This window comes from Solanum lycopersicum, chromosome 4, assembly GCF_036512215.1.
Source record: "Solanum lycopersicum chromosome 4, SLM_r2.1".
Lineage (NCBI taxonomy): Eukaryota > Viridiplantae > Streptophyta > Magnoliopsida > Solanales > Solanaceae > Solanum > Solanum lycopersicum.
This window is the reverse complement of record NC_090803.1, coordinates 54,227,247-54,249,639: the sequence shown is the minus strand read 5'-3', so window position 1 is coordinate 54,249,639 and position 22,393 is coordinate 54,227,247. Positions and strand designations below refer to the sequence as shown.

The 22,393-nt window shown below is 31.0% G+C and overlaps 1 protein-coding gene across 1 annotated transcript; it reads left to right on the top strand.

The window, feature by feature from the left end:
* Positions 1-9,875: 9,875 nt before the first annotated feature.
* On the top strand, positions 9,876-10,526 carry LOC101259238 (L-ascorbate oxidase-like; the record flags this gene model as incomplete). The annotated part of the gene is made up of 1 exon (XM_004237558.4): positions 9,876-10,526. A coding segment is annotated over one exon (519 nt), but the record flags the coding sequence as incomplete, so codon positions are not given.
* Between the last annotated feature and the right edge of the window lie 11,867 nt (positions 10,527-22,393).

The window sequence follows — 22,393 nt, the reverse complement described above, 5'->3', positions numbered from 1 at the left end:
AGAATTAGCGAAGATTTGAGTTTTTATCATCATGATTTCGCACATTCTCTATCGAAAAATGAGAAACCTAACATCCATTTAAATTAAGTAACAAAATCAGAGATTGAAAATAACTTTTGATTCAAGTAAAAACTATAAATTGGTGTTATTTTTTCTTGAAGATGCAATATGTGTTCAGTAAAAATCTTGACTCATTTTTTTTAAAATGATTATGTTAATTTATAAAATTTACCATGCATTTTTATAACTAAACGCAACAAAAATTTAAGAATTTTCTTTTTATAAGTGAGATCTCAAATTCAAGATAAAAGAATTAGACAAATTGTATTTAAAAAGAATTATTTATATTTTTTATGGTAAAATAACTAGGTTGAGCAAGATGAATATAAATCCACTCATTAAATTCTTTGTTGGTTATTTTTTATAATTTTGCACACCCTTCGTAAAATGTGCTCTGTCACTAAGAAAAGTCAAGTCTTCCCTTCATAATGATCTTTCTTGACACTTACTATTCAATAAAAAAAGGGAAAATGGTCTGATATACCCTTTAACTCTGTCATTTAGAGCTGATATACCCCTTGTTATGAAAGTGGCTCATATATACCGCTACTTGTAAACAAATGGCTCACATATATCCTTTTCCTCTAACGGAAATGAAAAAATAATAATTTTAATCTAAATTTTTATTATTTTTTTCTAAAAAATATAATCTCATATGAGTAAATTAATCCTCGTCAAACATATTTTTTTGACTTTTTTTTTGTTTCAATGACTAATTTATAATTATTGTATTGATAATCAAATTTATTTATGTTTCACTAATATTCTTGTAAAACTTATTGTAGATGATCAAATTTTTTCTTCGAATACAAAATTAAATTACAATACACACAAAAAAATAGTTTAATTTTTTATTCTTTAAACTAAGGAATGAAAGAAAAAACAAAATAAGAATAAGAAATTCAGATAATTATAATAAAAGAAGTCAAAAAATAATTTATGTATGAAAAAATTTAAAATATACCTTGAACTTTGATAGAAGAATCATATATACCCTTATATAATTTTTTTAAAAAATAGAAGTAATAAATATAAATTTAAAACTAATTTTTTAAAATCCGTTAAATGAAGGGTATATGTGAGTCATTTTGTAACGACAGGGGTATATGTGAGCAGTTTGTATGACGGTAAGGGCATATATGAGTCACTTTTATAACGAGGGGTATATCAGCTCCAAATGACATAGTTGAGGGGTATATTAGACCCTTTTCCCATAAAAAATATTGTTTTTTAATCTCATTTTTAAATTTAAATTAAATAAATTTATGAGAAAAAAAATCAATGCAAGCATAAAAGTAGTATTTATTGGTATTAATAGTAATTAATACTATTAATTACTTTGGTATATAATTTCAAATTCACTAAATTTAAGAAATGATAATCATATATATAAATTTAGATAAAAATATTTCATGATTCTACTTACACAATTAATATGAAAATTTCAAGTAATTTTCAATTTTGACAGTATCAATTTTTTATACGTCAAACATCCCACAAGTTTCAAACGTCTATGAATGAGTTAAGTAATCTATTAAAAGTTAATTATGTTTTTATTAATCAACTAATTTGTTTATAAATAAATATATGTTATTCAAAATTTAATTATCAGAATACCAATAAAAAAAGTTATAATTTGTGTATCTAATTATTAATTGTACTTGATAAAATTAATTAAAATTTAAAAATATGTCTTTTGAAGTTAATAGATTTACAAATTGCTTAATGGATTTGTATTAAAGAGAAGGAGAGAGTAGATGAAGAATTTATAGCAACTAATTTAGGCTATAGTGATTTACTATTTACTTTACTATTTACAAATTTTAAAAACATACTCCAAAAGTAAAACCAAACAACAAAAAGGAACACTTATGAAATGCATATTATTACTCTTATTTAGAAATGGGAACTATGAAGGAAGAATCTTTAATTTTCTTAAATTGCTCTTAATTTCTACAAGGTTTTTCTTCTTTGCTCGCTGAATATCTCTCTATTTTTTTATTCATTTACGTTGTTCCTGATCTACTTCTCTTTTGAGGAGGGTTAAAAAGTGATTTGTTTGTGAAAGTTTTGGCAAATGAACTTTTTATGTTTATAGTTTCTATTGAATATTGAAAATTGGTGTGAATTAGATTGTTTCATGTTTGTTAGCATTTGTTCTTGATTTCTACATGCATTTTGTGTTCGTTATCAACTAATGTCTTTTTGATGCATTTTGTGTTTGTTTATCAACTAATTTGAGGCAGAGGCAAACCCACGATTTAAGAAGTCTGGGTGCACCAATAATATTTAAGCATAAGCGAAGCGAAATTTTGTAATAAAAAAAAAGAGTGTTGTTGGCTTGGATCAAACCTAGGTTTTCAAGGAGGTATTTCTCCACTTCTACCAACAGACCAAAAATAGTTCAATGGTTATCAAGTGTGATAGTGTTTCTCTACCAATTTCTCAATATATATATATATATATATATATAGTTACACACACACACGTAATTTTTTCCGAAGTTAGCTGGTGCACGTGCACCCCCACCATTACATGTGGATCCGCCCCTGATTTGAGGTCTATCATGCACCTCATGCATTTAAATAAATAAATAATATGTTTGTAAAAATGTAAAACTAAATCTCGGGAAAGAAGGTGTGGAGACAACAAAAATAAAAAGGAAAAAATATACGAGATGACAAACATCCTTAGTTATTAGTTAATAAGGGTATAGTTTGATTTATTTAGTGACAGTAAATATAGTTTTCAAATTTTTGTCATAATTACTGAAGTTCAATAAATATAAAATTTTCTACAGAATTTTTTTTATCTCTCCTATCTTCATCCATATCTTCTCCAAAAATCATTCTTCCGCTTCTAAGTTGAATTTCAAATTCCACATTCTCCCCTCAATTGTGTTTCCACTTTTTGCAGATTACCACAAAAAATCATGGGTGAATGTACATTTGTGTCACATGTTGCTACAAATAATTCATTTTTTTCCACAGATGAATTGTCTGTCGCAACATGTGTCACAAATGTTACTATAGATGAATCATCTGTAGCAACATGTGTCATATGTTGCGACACATGACTCATCTATAGCAACACGTGACACAAATGTTGGTACAGACTAATCACGCTTTGCGACATGTGCCACAAATGTTGCTACAGATGATTCATCTGTAGAAACATTCGTGACACATGTCGCCACAGACAATTCATATTTAGCAACATTTATAGCAACATTTGTGACACGTGTTGCGACAGACGAGTCATATGTTGTGACATGTTACACATGTTGCTATAGATAATTCATTTGTAGCAACATTTGTGACACATGTTGCGATAGACAATTCATTTGTAGCAAAATTTGTGGCACATGTTGGAACACATGATTCGTTTATAGCAACATTTGTGCCACATGTTGCTAAAGACGAGTCATGTGTCGCAACATGTGACACATGTTGCTACATATGATTCATCTGTAGCAATATTTGTGACACATGTTGTGACAGAAGATTCATCTGTAGCAACAAAAAATTCTTGCTGATGACTCATTTTTACTATTTTAGGTTGTCTATCCATGGATTACCCTAACAGAAGAGGAATTGCAAATGTCATATCTAATAAGTCTAGGGTTGGTTGAAACCATTTTTGATCCTGTTGTGGATAGAGTTAAAATGGTGTTGGTTGGAGCAACAATCATCAAAAGAGAGAGAGTTCCTATTGAAGTACGTAATAAATTAGTTGTTTTTGATGTTGATGATGGTGTTGATGTTGATTATTGTGCTGGTGTTGGTGCTGGTACAGGACAACAAGAAGGGGCTACATCTTGTAGACGATGTTGTGGCTTTCTCTGTGAGAAGTGTAAGAAACTTGATAAAAGTCTAGCACTTATCTACAAAAATTGAGTGAAGTTGTCAATGAATTTAAAAACACGAGGGGTGTGAAAGGCATTGTATCAAAGAATGTGCGGCATGCATGTACTCCAAAGGCCAAGCGGAGAAAAGAATCATTTTCCAAGGCAATGCAAAATTTAAAGAGGAAGATGTTTGGAGAAATTCCAAGGGCCGTAATGGAGGAAGAGGTGACGGAGTATAAAAAGTTGAATATTTATAGGCATCCCTGTGTAGCTGAAAAAGAAGCAGTAGTTAAGGTGACCGGTGCAAAGGATATTTGAATGGAATATGGCATGCATATTTTTACCGGTCAAGATTTCAGGAACATGAAAAGCCTAACAGCTTGGTGGGTAGATATTTTTTATTTTATTATATTCACGAAATCCTTAACCTCATGAGTCAAAGGCATTGGAAATACCCAGACTACTATGATCCCAGAGATAGAATCCTGGATCTCAATTTATGTATGAACTTCCTACATAGATATAATCGAATGGGCGATGATGCAACAATGTCAGGTGGTAAAAGCATGAGTCAGTTACTAGATGACTTTGTATGGGATGATGATATGATTGACTATGTCAGGGTAGTAGGACAACTCCTGGAGGCATGGATTGAATTGATGCAAAAAGTATTTTGACAGTCATGAACATTTCTGGTAATCATTTCGTGACTGTCGAGATTCTCTTGCACGAGGGATTGATCAATGTTTATGAGTGCAACCTGGTGGTTACGAAAAATGACATGTTTTTCACACTCATACAACGTGTCTTCGAGTTGCTGCCTAAATTGCTGAAACAGAGTGGAATAATGAATCATTTGCTAGAGAAGTTGCTCACTCAACCATTGGAATTTAACGGTCGAATAGAACCTATGGTACAAAATGCAAGTGGAGCAGCGTGCAGGTCATATTCTATTGCATACATTGGGCATTTGATTAGTCGGATAGAATTGCATCCACTCAGTTCACTGTTATGTGAAAATCTAATTGAACGGATGCAATATATTTGGGCTAATGGGATAATATCTCAGTGCTTAAAGCCTTGTCATTATGATTGTACTAAAAGATAACGTTTAATTTATCAAATATGTTATTTTATTTAATCTTAAAAACAATGTAATTAAATACAATGTTTATTTTATCAATTTATTTATCACAACATTTGACATATATCGCTACATATGATTTGTATATCACAATATTTGAGTCAGATGTTGATAGAGATAATTATATGTAACAATATTTGTTGCATATGTTGCTACAGATGATTTTATGTAGCAATATTTGAGTCATATGTTGCTACAGCTGATGCGTATATCACAACATTCGTGCATCATGACATGTGGCATATGTTGCTACAGACGAATCAGTTGTACCAACATTTGAGTCATATGTTGGTATAGGTGGTTATATGTAGCAACATTTGAGTCATATGTTGCTACAGTTGATTCGTCTGTAGCAACATTCATCCATCACGACATTTGGCATATGTTGCTACAGATGAATCAGTTGTAGCAACATTTGAGTCATACGTTGGTATAGGTGATTATATGTAGCAACATTTGAGTCAGATGTTGCTACAGATGATTATATGTAGCAACATCTGAGTCATATGTTGCTACAACTGAAGCGTATATCACAACATTCGTCCTCACGAGTACATAATAATTTGTTGTTTGATCAGAAGTGCAAAACTACGTCTATTTAATTCCATAACTATGATAATTGTATTGGTTGTACACAACTACATAATAATTTTGTATCCTCTACAAAATTCTTTTTTGTAATGCACAAAAATACAAGAAAAAAAAACAAAGAAGACCAACATTAACTTCCAGATGCTACAACATTTGGTCTTTTTCTTCTCCTTCATCCCCCATTTGGTACTTATTTTGATATGACTTTCATCAACAGTGTCCAACTCCTTAATTTTGTTTGCCAATCGGAGAATAACAAACTTGGATCTTATATCAACAACTTCACGATCCCTCCATGTAAACAAGTTGCATGAATTCTCCTAAAATACCACAAAGAAATAAATTTATTTAAAAAAATAAAGAGATCTGAAGTCTCCAAAATATTTTAGAAATAAACACACATACACGATATCGTGGACAAGATCAAAATCTGCAACCTGGATTGTGACCATGAAGTTTGCATTGAAAGTAGATCTCCATGTTTGCAATACATTTTAAGATTCAATATAGTATCATTTTCATCATCGCAAATTCGACTTAGTATAGAATTTGACAATCCATGGGAGTACCGAAATTTGGTTTAACCAAAGGTGAACCAAATATAGAACAGTATGACTGACAGAAAATCAAATTTGATTTGAAAAAAACACGCCAAAACTGAAGCGGCAAAGAAGAAAAATTTGAAAACCCTATTCTTGAAATGAAAATGAAAACATATTCTAGAATGGGTTGGGCTTATTTTAATTTTTTTTAAAAATAGAATGGGGTTTGCCTATCATTGGGACACTTCTGAAAAAGAGTCATTTGTTATAATCATATGTTGCAACAGTTTCTTAAATTTTGCCAATTTAACAACAGAAACAGAATATGTTGCTACAGACGAAAAATCAAGGAGACACTAATAGACTATTGAATCGATTTAGGAAATGAAAAAGGGATATTTGAACCAAATTTTAGTGATTTAGAGCATAAATAATCAATCATAATAAGGTATAACATTTGGAACAACGATTTAGAAGGGTGTTACATAATTATCATATGGATTTACTAGGACAATGTATGATGAACTAGTGAGATGATTGTCTTTATAAATATAATTGCTATAATCCATTGGAGAGTGTTATTAACGATCATAATTTGTTACTTAGACATGTTGTAGGACTATATATTGGTGTTACAAATCAAATTACGTGACAATTTAATTGAATTAAGCCCCCCAAAGAGTCATTTGTTATCATTATATGTTGCAACAGTTTCTTATATGTTGCGAATTTAACAACAGAAACTGCATATGTTGCTACAGATTAAAAATAAAGGAGACACTAATAGACGATTCAATCAATTTAGGAAAAGAGAAATGGAAATTTAAACAAACTTTTGTTATTTAGAACATAAATAATAAAAAATAATAAGGTATAACATTTGGAACAACGATTTAGAAGGGTGTTATATAACTATCATATGGATTTACTAGCACAATGTATGATGAATTAGTGAGATGATTGTCTTTATAAATATAATTGTTATAATCCAATGGAGAGTGTTCTAAACGAACATAAATTTGTTACTTAGACATGTTGTAGGACTATATATTGGTGTTACACATCGAATTACATGACAATTAAATTAAATTAAGCCCCAAAAGATTTATTATAATTATATGTTGCAACAGTTTCTTATATGTTGCGAATTTAACTACAGAAACTGCATATGTTGCTACAAATGAAAATTCAAGGAGACATTAATAGACAATTTGATCGATTTAGGAAAGAAAAATGGAAATTTGAACCAAATTTTAGTGATTTAGAACATAAATAATCAATAATAATAAGGTATAACATTTGAAACAATGATTTAGAACGGTGTTATATAACTATTATATGGATTTACTAGGACAATGTATGATGAACTAGAGAGATAATTGTCTTTATAAATCTAATTGCTATAATCCAATGGAGAGTGTTGTTAACGACCATAATTTGTTACTTAGACATGTTGTAGGACTATATATTGGTGTTACATATCGAATTACATGATAATTTAATTGAATGAAGCCCCAAAAGAGTTATTTGTTATAATTATATGTTGCAACAGTTTCTTATATGTTGCGAATTTAACTACAGAAACTGCATATGTTGGAGAGACTAATAGAAGCTTTTATCAATTTAGGAAAGGAAAAATGGAAATCTGTAGCAACATTTATTGCATATGTCGCCACATCTAATGTATCTAAAAGCAAGTCCCACGTAATCATTATTTAAAAGTATATATTGCTACAGATGATTATATGTAGCAACATTTGAGTCATTTGTTGCTACAAATAATTATATGTAGCAACATTCTTCTTTCACAATATGTGGCATATGTTGCTACATCTGATTCGTCTGTAGCAACTTTTATTGCGTACGTTGCCATATCTAATATATCTAAAAACACAGTCATAATCATTATTTAAAAGTATATGTTGCTACAGATGATTGTATGTAGCAACATTTGATTCATATATTGCTGTAGATAATTATATGTAGCAACATTCGTCCGTCACAACCTGTGGCATATGTTGCTACAGTTGATATATTTGTAGCAACATTCATTGCATATGTTGTCATATCTAATATATCTAAAATCATAGTCGTAATCATTATTTACAAGTATATGTTGCTGGAGGTGATTATATGTAGCAATATTTGAGTCATATGTTGCTACAGATGATTATATGTAGCAACATTTGTCCGTCACAGAATGTGGAATATCTTGCTACAGCTGATTTATCTGTAGCAACATATATTGCATATGTTGCCACATCAAATATATCTAAAACCACAGTCATAATCATTATTTAATAGTATATGTTGCTACAGATGATTATATGTAGCAATATTTGAGTCATATGTTGCTACAGATGATTATATGTAGCAACATTTGAGTCATATGATGCTACAGATGATTATATGGAGCATCATTCGTCCGTCACAACATGTGGCATATGTTTCTACAACTGATTCGTCTGTAGCAACATTTATTGCATATGTTGCCACATCTAATATATCTAGAAGCACAATCCCACGTAATCATTAGTTAAAAGTAGATGTTGCTACACATCATTTTATGAAGCAACATTTGTGTCAAATGTTGGTACAACTGATGCATATATCACAACATTTGTCCGTCACAATATTTGAGTCATATGTTGGAACATATGATTATATGTTGCAACATTTGAGTCATATGTTGCAACATATAAGCATCAATGGCAACATATACTATTGAATAATGATTACTTTATAGTGTGCTTTTAGATATATTATATGTTCCAACATATGAGTCATATGTTGCTAAAGGCGAATCACAACATGTGGCATATGTTGCTGCAGATGATTCGCCTGCAACAATATTTGTTGCATATGTTGCCACATCTAGTATATCCTGTAGCAACATTTTACATGTGTTGACACAAACAAAGAAGAGCAACAACTCACGGGTAGGGGCATTTCTAAATAAGATTATATAATAGAGATCATCCTCAAATAAGAAAGAACATTCATTAAAATTCAACAACACAATGCTTAACACTTCTTATGAGGCATTTCGATTTGGGCATGTAGTTTTTTTGTGGCCAAAGTTTCTACATACTGAATACTTATTTTTTCTTGTTTGAAATGATTCACCAACTCCACTCCGTCTCTTATATGTCCTTCTCCCGGGTTTACTTGGATCAACATATGGAGGAGGTATTTCTCTTTGTGTGACATCCAAAGGGACAATCCAAGAATCTTCAGTTGGCACCGGGTGAATTTCCTGACAATATGCCATTATGTATTTTTCCACTGAATAATATGGAGAGGAGTACAAGTAAATCTGATTTCCAATATCATCACCATGTTTGGATCGAATTGCTGCCATTGCATGTGGACATGGTATTTTGTTCAAATTAAAAAATTCTACAAGTACAAGTTCTTCTCTGTAGATCCATGGTAGCAACATCTCCATGACCAGTGACACTGAACTTGAAGTTAGCGATTTGATGGGCCAACAACTTGTTGCCCGCGTTGACATACTCTGATATGTGTTTTTCAATTGAAGGAACAAATCTGTTTGCGGAGTGCACAAGATTCATACGCCTCTGGTGAAATAACAATGCATATATCCTGTTTATTTCATCAAATAGAGCGACAATGGGAAATTCTCTTTCAATATCTAACATAGCACCAATTCCGCGATGTTTGACGTCATAAACACAACTTATTACATGTTTTCGAGCAAACCCCTCCTCCGGACAACTATGACCAAAAGAATTACGACATCTTCAATATCGCGCCAAATGTTAATGCTACAACTAGCAACTCGATTTATCGATTGAAGTTCAATACAACAGTGGACATCATATTGCAAAATGCCAACACAATGAACCTAAACAACAGTGAGACACATCCTTGGCATTTACATGGACATGACTTTTGGGTCATGGGCTATGGTAATGGCAAGTTTAACCAATCTATTGATCCAAAGAATTACATCTTTGTTAACCCAATAATGAAAAACACAATCCCAGTCCATCCTTATGGATGGACCGCATTGCGATTTCGGGCCGATAATCCAGGAGTTTGGGCCTTCCATTGCCATATTGAGTCACATTTCTTCATGGGAATGGGAGTTGTACTTGAAGAAGGAATTGAGAAAGTTGGCAAATTGCCTACTTCTATTATGGGCTGTGGAGAAAGTAAAAGGTTCCACAGGCCTTCAATTCTATAACATTATTGTCCAAAACTTTGTACTTTGGTTTAATATTATTTTGATTCTTTTGATAGTTGCCAAAAATCAAAGGCCAGTAAAAAATGTGTTCCTTTTTGTTGTAAAACCTCTACACTGTAAAAAAAAAACAAAAAACAAATACAATTCACTCTTTTGCTGCTACTCATGTGTCATAATAGTTTATCCTTCTTCGTCTTATCATAATTTAGTTTTCTAGATTTACAATTCTTTCCGTGAGATCCTTTCCCTTAAAGAGATTCATTTCAAAAAAATAGAAACAGTTCACATCATCAAAAATATAATTTTATATTGGTGAAATAACTTTTAGCAGTAATAAGTAGGCATATTAACAAAAGAGTGCTAAAACTGTTACAATATTACTTAATTGCTATTGGTCTAATGTCATCGGTATAGCCTTTTGGGACATTTACAAAAGAGTGTTAATTACCTCTAAAAATATATTTAGCGATATTTAAACTACGGAAAATGGCCTAAAAATATCGTTGAAGTAGTAGAAATGGTACAAAATACCCTTCTCATCCACCTATTGACTCCAGAATACCCTTGTCGTCCACCTTTGAGTTCAAAATTAATCACTTATTTAATGATTTTAAATTTTAACTATTTAAATATACTTTTAATACAGGACGCTCAATTATTTGTTATAATTTAACTTATTAATATAATTTATTAACCAATCTACTACCAACCCATTAATAAGTAAACCACGCCCAATTAATAAGCCCGCCCCATTACTAATGCACAACATGAAAGCTACTACCAATGAGTGTTTCTAAAAAATTGAGGTGAAAGTATCTTTAGAAGTACATTATCATACACTATACAATCAAATTCACGTCGAGAAATAATAATCAATAACGGAAGATTATAGCAACAATCAATTTTATTATTTCAAATGCGAGTTTTACAATTTCTATGATTTTCTTAATTCGCCTTTTCAAATATAAATTCAAGGGCTTTAAAACTTGTTTTTGAATCTCTAATGAACCTGAACTTGAACTTTATCTTGATCTTGACTTTTATTTGAATTCAAGGGCTTCAAGCTTGTTCCTGAATTCGATGGCCTTGATCTTGATCGTTCTTGAACTTGAATGCTCGAATTCTTAAACTTGTAGCTTTGTAGAGAATTTAATGACATTTGTACCATGAATTTTCTCTAGCTTCTTGTTTAGAATTCTTGGTTCTCTTTTACTAAATTATGAGACCCCTATTTATATTTTTAGAATAAAAGAGTTGAGACTAGAACCTTCGGCCAATCAGATTTAAGTGAAATATCATATGGGCTTTATGGGGCGGGCTTTAATTAAATTCATATTTATCTGAATTTAAATAATTAAATCAATAATATTAGTCCACAATATTTATTTGGACTAATATATTCATTAATTTAATATAATCCGAACAACTTTATAAATTTATATTTGATAAATTTTAAGTGACTGCACATACATTCAAGTCCTCAATCAAAAAATATTATAATTCAAGTGTCTAAATAAAAATTGCCGATAAACTTAAAAGTCTGACTATGTTCATCTTAATTATTCATTTGCCTCAATTATGTGATGTTACATAATAGATAACTTTTTTTAAAAAAGAATATATTATAATTTTAATATTTAAAACTAATAATAAATATTTACAAATTATACTAAAAAAAGTGCATGAATTAATTCGAGAGGTGCGACTTCTTTACCTTTAATCATAAATTTTGAATTCAAGCTTGAAACAGAATCCTATTGAAAGTGTCCTTCTAAATAAGCGGCTCAACCTAAGTTTAATTGGGGATTAAATTTGGACTCAAATAATTTTGAATATAATTTTCAGGAATCAGTAATTTCATCGTGTTTTAGTAGTGTTTAGGGCAATTTTGATATTACAAATGGTTTATTAATTGGGAGGGGCTTCATTAGTAATGGATGGGTAGTGGGTTGGTTTATAAATGATATTAATTAATAAATTACATTATATCCAATAATTGAGCGCCAAGTATTTTAAAAAAAATTAAATAGTTTAAATTTGAAACCGTTAAATAAGTGGTCAATTTTGAACGCAAAGGTGGATGACAAAGGTATTTTGGAGCCAATAGGTGGGTGAAAAGAGTATTTTGGAGACAATAGGTGAATGAAGGATAATTTTGTACCATTTTCAATACTTCGAAGATATTTTAGGTCCTTTTCTGTTCAAACTATTACTATTAATTAATCAATCCTCATTCCTCATCCAACACTTGTTGTGAGAATCACATTATACTTAAATTAGACGAATTCAAAATTGGAACATTATAGTTATCGAACTTTATCATAATTTATTGGGCTTAAAATTTATTATACATTTTTATTGATTCGGTGTAAAGTTTTTAACAGGCATATTAGATTTACACGACAACTTATGCTCTACACTATCAATTAACTCTTCCGAGCATAAGTTGTTAAAAAATTATATGCACAGCGGAAACATACCAAAATCTTTACAACTTACATGACTAATAGACTACCAAATTCAGTTATGCTCGAATACACATAATCTTTGCTTATTCACATAAACTTGCAGAAATTTAATTCAATAAATACCTCTTGAAGCGTGAAAAAATATCTTCAAGCAAATTTCCAAATTAGACAGTCCTTCAATAGTGAATCTACAAAATCTACAAGATAGCTATGGTCTTCTAAAGTGATCTCAAGTTCACGTCTGAATTCTCTCAATACTTGGGTGGGCACGTATGAATAGAAAAGTAATCAATCTTTTTCTAGGTTAAAAAGAGAATTTCTCCTCCCTTAGGAAATGCGATTATGAGTTCTAGTTAAATATGAGACAATGTAGAGACTACATAATTAGTTTTGAGGCTTCCTATAATGGAAATAATTCAAAATAATCAATTTGAATTATTCTTACAATAATAAATTACAAATCATTCCACTAGAAATTCGTAATTGCACTTCTCTATTTATATTTTAAAATTCCCCATTAAACACTCATGTAATTATCCATGTTAAGATTTCAGATACTAATCAACAGATTAAATTACTCACGAATTTAACTTAATGATTAATTTTCTTTATAATACTACTTAACTTATTTCATGTGTCAGATTCATAAATCCACTTGCAAGGGTTGACACAATGAAACCTTATAAGTTTCTCAAAAAGGTATATCAATCAATCTCTATAGCGAGACATGAATTCCATCAACTAACTTATTGTTTCACCAATATATATTATTATCATCTAACTTACCAAGCATATTGACCCATCTCAAGAATCTCACCTTTTAATAAATCAAAATGATAATTAATATATACAGATCATAATAGATATATCAGGATTAAGAATATAAGTACATTTAATAGTTTATAGAATACATTTTTGTCAGTCAGTCTAAAACAACTATCTCTACCCGGCCGCATTCAATACATACAAAATGACTCGGACAAGAAGTTGGAACTATAACGTTCACATAATCAGGATAAATTACATATAATCTTGTGCTACACTTGTACACAATGACATGTCCAATTACCATTCTAGATTGAGAACAAAAAACTTTATACTTATAAGAATTGATGATTTAATCCTCTATGTATAAACTAAAATTCAACATACTAAAGTATCTACTATATAAGTAAATAAACACCGTAAACGAATGTATAATCTATTAAAACTGAACAAATATTTATTCTATAATAAATACTATATCTTAACATATGATTAATAATATATATATCCGAACATAGGTATGCTACGCTACAACTTAAGCTTATGTAATTTAGGGTCAAATATTTGGATGGTTGGTTAATATTAGGGTTACCAAATTTATGAAACTAACAAGAATCGAAGGAGGCTACCACAAAAACAAACCAACATGCATTTTTAGAGAAGGATAGAGATGTATAGTTTACGTAGGGATCATCATTATTGGATAGAGCTGTGTTTCAACATATCGCAAATTGAAATAGCTAGGAAGAAGCTTAAAAGTCTAATTAGTTAGTTTTGGAAAGAATTAAAATCTACAAATTTTCTTAAGTTAGGAAACAGTGAGTTTTTGGTCAACTTCAAACGTCCATAACTCCTATCTTAGGATGAGTTAGGTTTAGTTCAAGATATGGTTGGAAATCACTTGGAACCATCTTTCCAACGCCATGGAGTTTGCAACGTTTCGAGTTCGGATAGGTGAGTTATGCTATTTGGAAGTTGGGCTGTTGGATTAAGAAAATGTCCAATCCAGAAATTAAAAGGGTAATTTGGTCTTTTTCTTACCCGATTAATTAAATTTGTTTTTGTTAATATTATTAAGGGTATAAAATGAACTTGCTCAGTTTGACACTTTTGAAGAAAGGTTAGGGTTTTGGAGAAAGAACACAAGAGAAGAAGAAAGGAAAAATGAACCAAGATCGTTGAGTTCGTTGAAAATAAATTGTGGATTTCATCGGGGGTGATCCCTGAAAAGGTATTTGAGTCTTCCATAATGTTGGGTTCATTCACCCACGTGCCATACATGTTTGATTCAGCGTAATTTCATACTAAAAAAATTGGATTTTTTCAATGTTCTTGAATTGCTTTCCTTCTTAAACATAAGTTAAGATTTAGGATTTCTTTGATGATATAGGTATTGTTCTTGAATTAATTGAGTTAGATACTTGTATACATGATATGTGTACATGAATCTAAAGTGAATTTTATAGAAAAGAATCGAATTAAAATGATTAACGGTCAGAAACGAGAGGAAAAATTTGCCAGATTTTTTCCTAAGTAACAGGTGGAGCGACGCGCCCCCATAATGCCAGGAGGGCTGGGGTGGCATGCCAGCAGTGTGCTAGAATGGTGCCTCAGTAAAGTGAGGCTGGCATGGTCCGCCCGGACACACCCAGAACTTTGGTTTTCACCCAATTTTCATTATTCCGTCTGTTTAATATTTTCTTAAGTGTTTTCACACTTCATATTGATTCTAACTACTCTAAATGACTTCTAAGGATAAATCATTAAGTAACATGAATTAAAACTTTGAATCCGTAACTTCAAATCAAGGGAAGTTTTGAGCCAATTCTAGAAATTTCTTAGAGTTGTTTCAAGAAGTCTTTTACAAATGCTTTAAACTTTGTTTTAAGACTTAAGGATAAAGTTGAGTAAAGAGAAAAGATAATGATAAGAAGTTCATTTCAAGTTTCATAAGTCTTTAACTTTGTTATAAGGCTTTAGTTTCAAGTTAATCGAAAAGTAAAGAGTTGACTTCATTTCTCAAAAGTTATAAGCGAACAAAGTATTCCTTAAGAGTTTACAAATATTTTCACATTTAAGAAACAAAAGGGAACATTGATTCCAACAGAGCTTTTAAGTTAATTTTTTGAGCACTAATCTCAAATCACAGAAGTAGATGTTTTTAAAACATATGAGCTAAATATATTTTGGGGGAATACAAATGTTAAGTGTTGTATCATCACTGTAGCTTTTAAGTGATGGTTTTCGGTTAGAGAAACTCCCACAACAGTAGTTGCATGGTTCCTCAAGAGATTCTGCTTAGTATGAATGAGGGTACGAGACTTCATTTATGCATTGGACAATAGCTAAGGTAAGTGTTTCTTTCATAATCTACTTCAAGCATATGTTGTTTTAGCACTCTAACTCGCATACTCGTACATTCAACATACTGATTCCAATTGGCCTGCATTGTATTATGATGCAAATGTAGGTAACTAGGATTGACATTCTAGCCCACCGTTGATCGAGTGAGCAGTTTAGAGTCAGTTGGTGAACCTCCTTGTTTTTCGGAGGATCCGTTTTCATTGCTTTCTAGTTTAGTTTATTAGGATGTTATGGAGTCTGTACCAACATCCGTCTCAGTTATTAGAGTTTTCATAGATATACAGTCAAATGTTAGTTCTTTCATCATAATTTTGTTATTAATTTATTTTCAGATTTGAGTTGCCATTTTGGCTAAGGTAAATGTTTATTTTTAAAACATTTTGAATTCAGTTCCAGACAATTGAGTTAGTTAGCATCTTAATCCTTGTATTAATGCTTTAAGTCTTCCGCTGAGTAATCAAGCTAAGCCAAGGGTTCGTTTGAGGCCAACAATGATCTTCGAGTGCTGGCGACATCCTGGATATAGGCTCGGGGCGTGACACGTGTGACATGCATTCTTCAATTTAGTTCTAGTCTTAGCTTAGAATTTTTTTTTGTTACACTACGATAGTTCAAAATTTTAAATCTATACTAAGTTTCAATTATTTTCACTTCAACAACAATACTTATTAAGTTTTTGCATAAGATATTTTAGGATCAAATTTATATGAGTATATCTCCTTGAATATGAAGAGTTATGTGTCCCACTATACCCACCAAATTATGATCTTTGAATTTTCATTTTACACTACATAAAAAATGAGCTTTAGCGGTAATTAATTAGCAATTACCACTAAATATATATTTAGCAGCAATTAACACTTTTAGTATATGTCCCAAAAGATTTTAGCGAATTTGGATCTAATGACACTTAAATAAAGTCGGTAAAGACTTTAGAAGTCTATATTAATGTGCCTATTTATTGCCGCTAAAAGTTATATTTGTTGCAGTGTCAACACTGCTAAGTGCTTGTCAATACGATTCTTGAATAAAAAATTTGTTTTACCATAGATGCTCCAGTGTAAAAAATTTAGTCCCAAATACCATGAGTAAGAGTACGACTTGTACTTTAATAGTAAAACCCATTTTTTATGAACCATAAAAACTTGATAGAGTCTGAAAATTGACAAAGGCGATTAATCACGAGCTATACCATGACTCATGGTATCAATGTACTACCCGTATATCTGTAACACCCTAGAAAATCTTTTGAACTAAGACTCAAACCATCCTTCAAAGTAAGTAAGTTTTTGTCAAAGAATTCAAAATTTCTTTAGTATCAAGGTCAGGTCAGTTGTAGCACCTTGAGTTCTAATAAAACTAAATTTTAAATAACAAAAATATAAAATTTGGAGAGTTAGCTAAGTATGAGTTTTTTATAAACTTCAAACAGTCATAATTCTTATAAAAGGATGCTTAGGTATGCTACAATATACCTTAGGACATATGTTTAATTATCTTTTTAACGCCACCAAGTTTGCTATGTTTCGAGTTTGGATGAGTGAGATATGACCTTTTGAAGTTAGGCTATCAAGTTAAGGAAAGTTACACGAAAATAGTAAGGGGTATTTTGGTTTTTTTCTTACACAATCAGATTCAATTCATTTTTAGTAATATTTTCAGGGTATAGTCGTTTTAGGTTTAGTTTTATAATCCTATACTCCTAGGGTTTAGTTGAGAGGTCAAAAAGAGAAAAGAGGAGAGGATCAAATATTCGCCGAGATTCTTGCGTCTTGTTGTGGAATTTTGCCATAGGTTCACTTACTAAGAGGTATGTAATATTCCATAGTGCTGTGTTAGTTCACCCACACACCAAACATGTTAGTTTGAGCGTAATTTCATTCACAAAAAGTTGAAGGATTTAAGTTCTTGATTGGTTTTCTTGAGGTTCATTATAAATATTGGCTTGTTGGGTTTTTGATGATTTCTTGAGATGAAAATGATTGTTTTGAGTGTATTAATATGTACTTAGGTTGTGTAATTTGAATCGAAGGATAATTTGGGAAAAGAAATCGATTAAAACGATTTAGGGGAAGAAAACGAGAGGCGAATTCGTCGAAACTTTGCCTAGGGAGAGGCTGGCGCGGCGCACCCCAGATGAGCCCAAATGGCTGTGGAAGCACGCTTTCAGTGTGCCCATATGTAGTCTCTAAAGTTAGGGGCTAGTTACCTACGCGTAGAACGCGCCAGGGTCGCCTGCCCCCACTTCTTTTCCATCGGTTGTCCTGTTTGAGCTAATTTGAAGTGTATCTTCACTCCTTTTGATTTTAAATACTTTAAAATACTTATAAAAACTTAGAAATCATTCATACATGAATTATAAACTTCAATTAATAATTCAAATTCAAGGTAAAGTTAAGATTAAGTTTCGAGATTTCTTCCAAACCTTTAGAGAGAGTTTCTATGAGTCCTTTTGAGGAGTCTTCTACAACTTCTAGTAACTTGTTTCAAGACTCAATTAAGTGAGCGCGAGAGTGAGTAGAATGTAGTCATGAGGCAAAATATCACCTAAATCCTTCATATCATGAACCATAACTCTTGAATTAATAATTAACATTCAAGAGAGAGTCAAGAGTAAAGTTCAAGAAGGTATTTGATTTCCTTTGGGATCAAACATTGATTTGAAATAAGTTTTGAGGAAGTAAGTCAGAGAATGAGAAGATTTGTATGCATGAGTTTCATGTAGATACTTAACTCTTCGAGTCGAGTCGTTCATGCCCATATGTTCTGCATGGACTCTCTAAATTGAGTATCATTAAGATTTTAGTTCTTTTTTTTATTTAAAATGATATATGAGAACTAAGTATTCTCAAGAGTAAATTTTTTCATATTTAAGATGAGAGGAAACTGAGATTTTCAAAAGAGGTTTAAACAAGAAAGGAAACTGAGTTTTCCAAATGAGCCTTTGGGGCTAGTTTTCAGTAGAGAGGAAACCGAGATTTTCAAGATAGCTTTTGAGCATTAATCTCAGATCACAGAAGAAGTTATTTTAAAACATATGAGCTAAGTATATTTTTGGGAGTAGTATTGAGCATCGATATGGGGTTGCGAGTTCATATTAACTAAAATCTCCATAAACCATGTAGCTATCATGGATTAAAAAAAGGTCATACTTTTTAGATAAACCCTATTCACAATAGACTACTTGATCCACTTAGTAGTTTAGATCTTATACTCTGGCAAGGTGTAGAATGAACGGGCAGCGTGGGCATAATAATGATGTACCATCACTATAACAATTAAGTGATGGTTGTCGGTTAGAGAAACTCTCACAACAGTAATTGCATGGTTCCTCAAGTGATTCTGCTTAGTGTGAATGTGGGTATGAGACTTCATTCATGCATTGCAGAGGTAGACTTTGAGAAGGAGCATGATATTTTTTTAATGATATTATGATTATGAGTTTACATCAAGTTACAAAAAATTTTCCTTTTTATTTACATTGAACTTGTTTTAAAATGCTTATAATAAATGAGCTCAGTTAAGTATTCATGAGTTGAGTATCCAGAGCTGAGTATTATATCTTAGATTTTTAGTATCTAATATTTGAAGTTGAGTATCTAATCTTGATTTGAGTATCTAATCTCCGAGTTGATTATATTATCCTTGACTTTTTGTGAGTTGAGTAAGTTAGTAGTTTTTAATATCTTTGAGTAATCCTTGAGTTGATTAATTTTAAAAAGAGGCAAGTATGTTTTCATTTTTATCAAGTTCAAGCTTATGTTATGCTTTAGAATTCCCCTTACATGCTTGTACTTTCCACGTACTGAGCCATTTGGCCTGCATCTTCTCATGATGCAGATCCAGGTATTAAGGATTTTAATCAGAGCTTCGTTGATGTCACATAGAGTTCGAGTTAACTATGGTGAGTCTCCTTTCTTTCGGAGGATTACATTTACTTTCAGTTGTTAGGAGGTCGTTTAGAGGCTTCATAGATAGACAGTAGAACTTAGAAGTCTTCATTTATTTTGTTAAATGTTTTAAATACTAAAGTTGCCTTTTATGGCGAGTTGCATATGCTTTATTGTATAGAGTTTTCTTTGGATTTAAGTTATATGAAATTTTATTTCATTTTTAAGCTTTTGCATTCTTAAGTTAGTCTTTTGCTTGTAGTCATCCAGAATGAGGGTTCGCTTGTGGACCATAAATGGTTCTTGAGTGCCGGCCACGTCTAGCTTGTATACTCGGGTCGTGAAAATATCATTGTATACGATCTAGATATCACTCTATATCAGTGGTATATCAAATTTCCAGATTTTTAAAAAATTTATATTGAATTTCTTTTCCCCCTTTTCACTTGCCGATCGATTACAACAGCCCCCAAGAGCTCTTTTCGACCCTACTAAGTCTAGATAAGTGTTCTTCACGCACTTTTAATATTAACTTAAGCTTATGATTCAAAGACGGAATAGATCAATTCTCTAAACTTGATGAAATTAATTTAGTGCATACCTAAGCTTTATGTTGATTTAGTTATCCTCATTAACTTGACAATTTAATAGTCACACTTCTCCTGGATGCTGGCAACCCTTAAAAGTGTGTTACATACGCTAGTAAATTTTATTGTCCAAGTGACATTTTCTAGAATAATGTTTAAATTTTTTTCAGGTCTTACCAATTATTTAAATTATCCTTTTCTGGCCAATATGAAAAATTAAATTGGAATAAACATTTTAATTCTATTATGTTTTTTAAAATAATCATATATAATCAAATTCGTTTTACGGTAGACCTTTTTTATTAAAAGAAACAATCAATGCATCTAATGCGAAATTATATAGAAAAAAAGTTTTCAAACAATTTGAACCGAAAATAATGATAATGCATAGTTAAAAACTTAAAATAAGTACTCACTGCAAAAATAAGTATTTATATTTTCTTTTTTTTAAAATATAAAAATTACATCATTTTGACTTCATTACTTTAGTTAAATCATTTTTTATTTGGATTAGATAAATAGAGTTATAGTTTAATTTTTTTTATTAAAAGGTACCCATTGAAGTAATTCTTCTTTTTGTGAAATTGGGACAAAATGCACGATGCATATTAAACAAAGAGGAATATAATTGGCTTAAATATATTATTATAATAATTATGTGGCAATAAATAGTTGAAAAATATTATACTTAAAGTCAAATTTTCAATTTTCTTTCCTTCCACGTACTTAAAATTGAGCCAATTCACGTTCTTTTATCATATTAACATCTAGAAGAGTTGAGATTTCCAAATTACCATGTTCAAGGGGATAACTATACTAACATATAGGGTTTAAGTGTGCATTAAATAAAACTTGTTAAGTTCGAAGTCATTTTGATCTATTTAGCGCATATTTTGAGATTTACTTTGCAACTCATTTTGTATATATTTAAAGATATCTGGAATTTGTTGTTCTTCTTAATTTGCAATTATGATTTTCATCTTTTGATGCTTAAAAACTAATTGATAGTGATATCCGTATTTATCATCACAAATTCAAACATTGATAGGTCAATTAATGTGAAAAATTTGAACTCACTTGTGGAGTTTTTTTATATCTTAAAAATTTAAAAAGAGTGTTTTGTAATGTTCCAATCTAAATTGTAGTAAGAGACAATCTGACTAAACCCCCCACCCCCAATGGAAGAACTAATCGTCAAAACAATACAAACTCAACTAAATCATTTAAAGTTAACAATCTCATAAATAAAGGAAACCGTCATAAGAATTAACAGTAAATATGCAATAATAATTTCCTAAAATCTAAAAGTCGTGTACATAAATAATTAAACATCTTACATAGTCTACAATATGGGGTTGCAACCCCAAAAAACGATATCTGAATCCCGACAATGGACTTGAGGGATAGAGATGAAATCTTGGCAGTCCGAATAAAACAACTCAACCTTAAATGTAGAAAGTGCGAAACTCACAACTGAGGTAGGTTAGCAACCGCTGAAATATACTTTGTACTTAATAAAAGAATAAAAAATATAATATCAATACACAAAATCAACACTATAAGATCATCAACGAGCCCCAAATATATGAAGTGCAAACAAGTAACTTAAACTTAGTTAACAAGAAGACATACACATATAGTCCAATAAGTCTTAGCAACAACAAAAAATACATCCAACATTATTACAATCAAATAGCCCAATTCATTCTCTAACAAAAAGACAAACAATTAAACCAAACGTGATATCCCAACCAATTAATATATAACATGTACCAGATGTGGTACGGAAACTAGCCAATAGAAAATCTGTACTAGATGTGATATCCGAACCAACTAATAAATACATCATACTAGGCGCAGTACTCAACCGGCAATTTGTACAATAAAGAGTCGAAAATATCACCGAATCAAAAAACACAATAAAT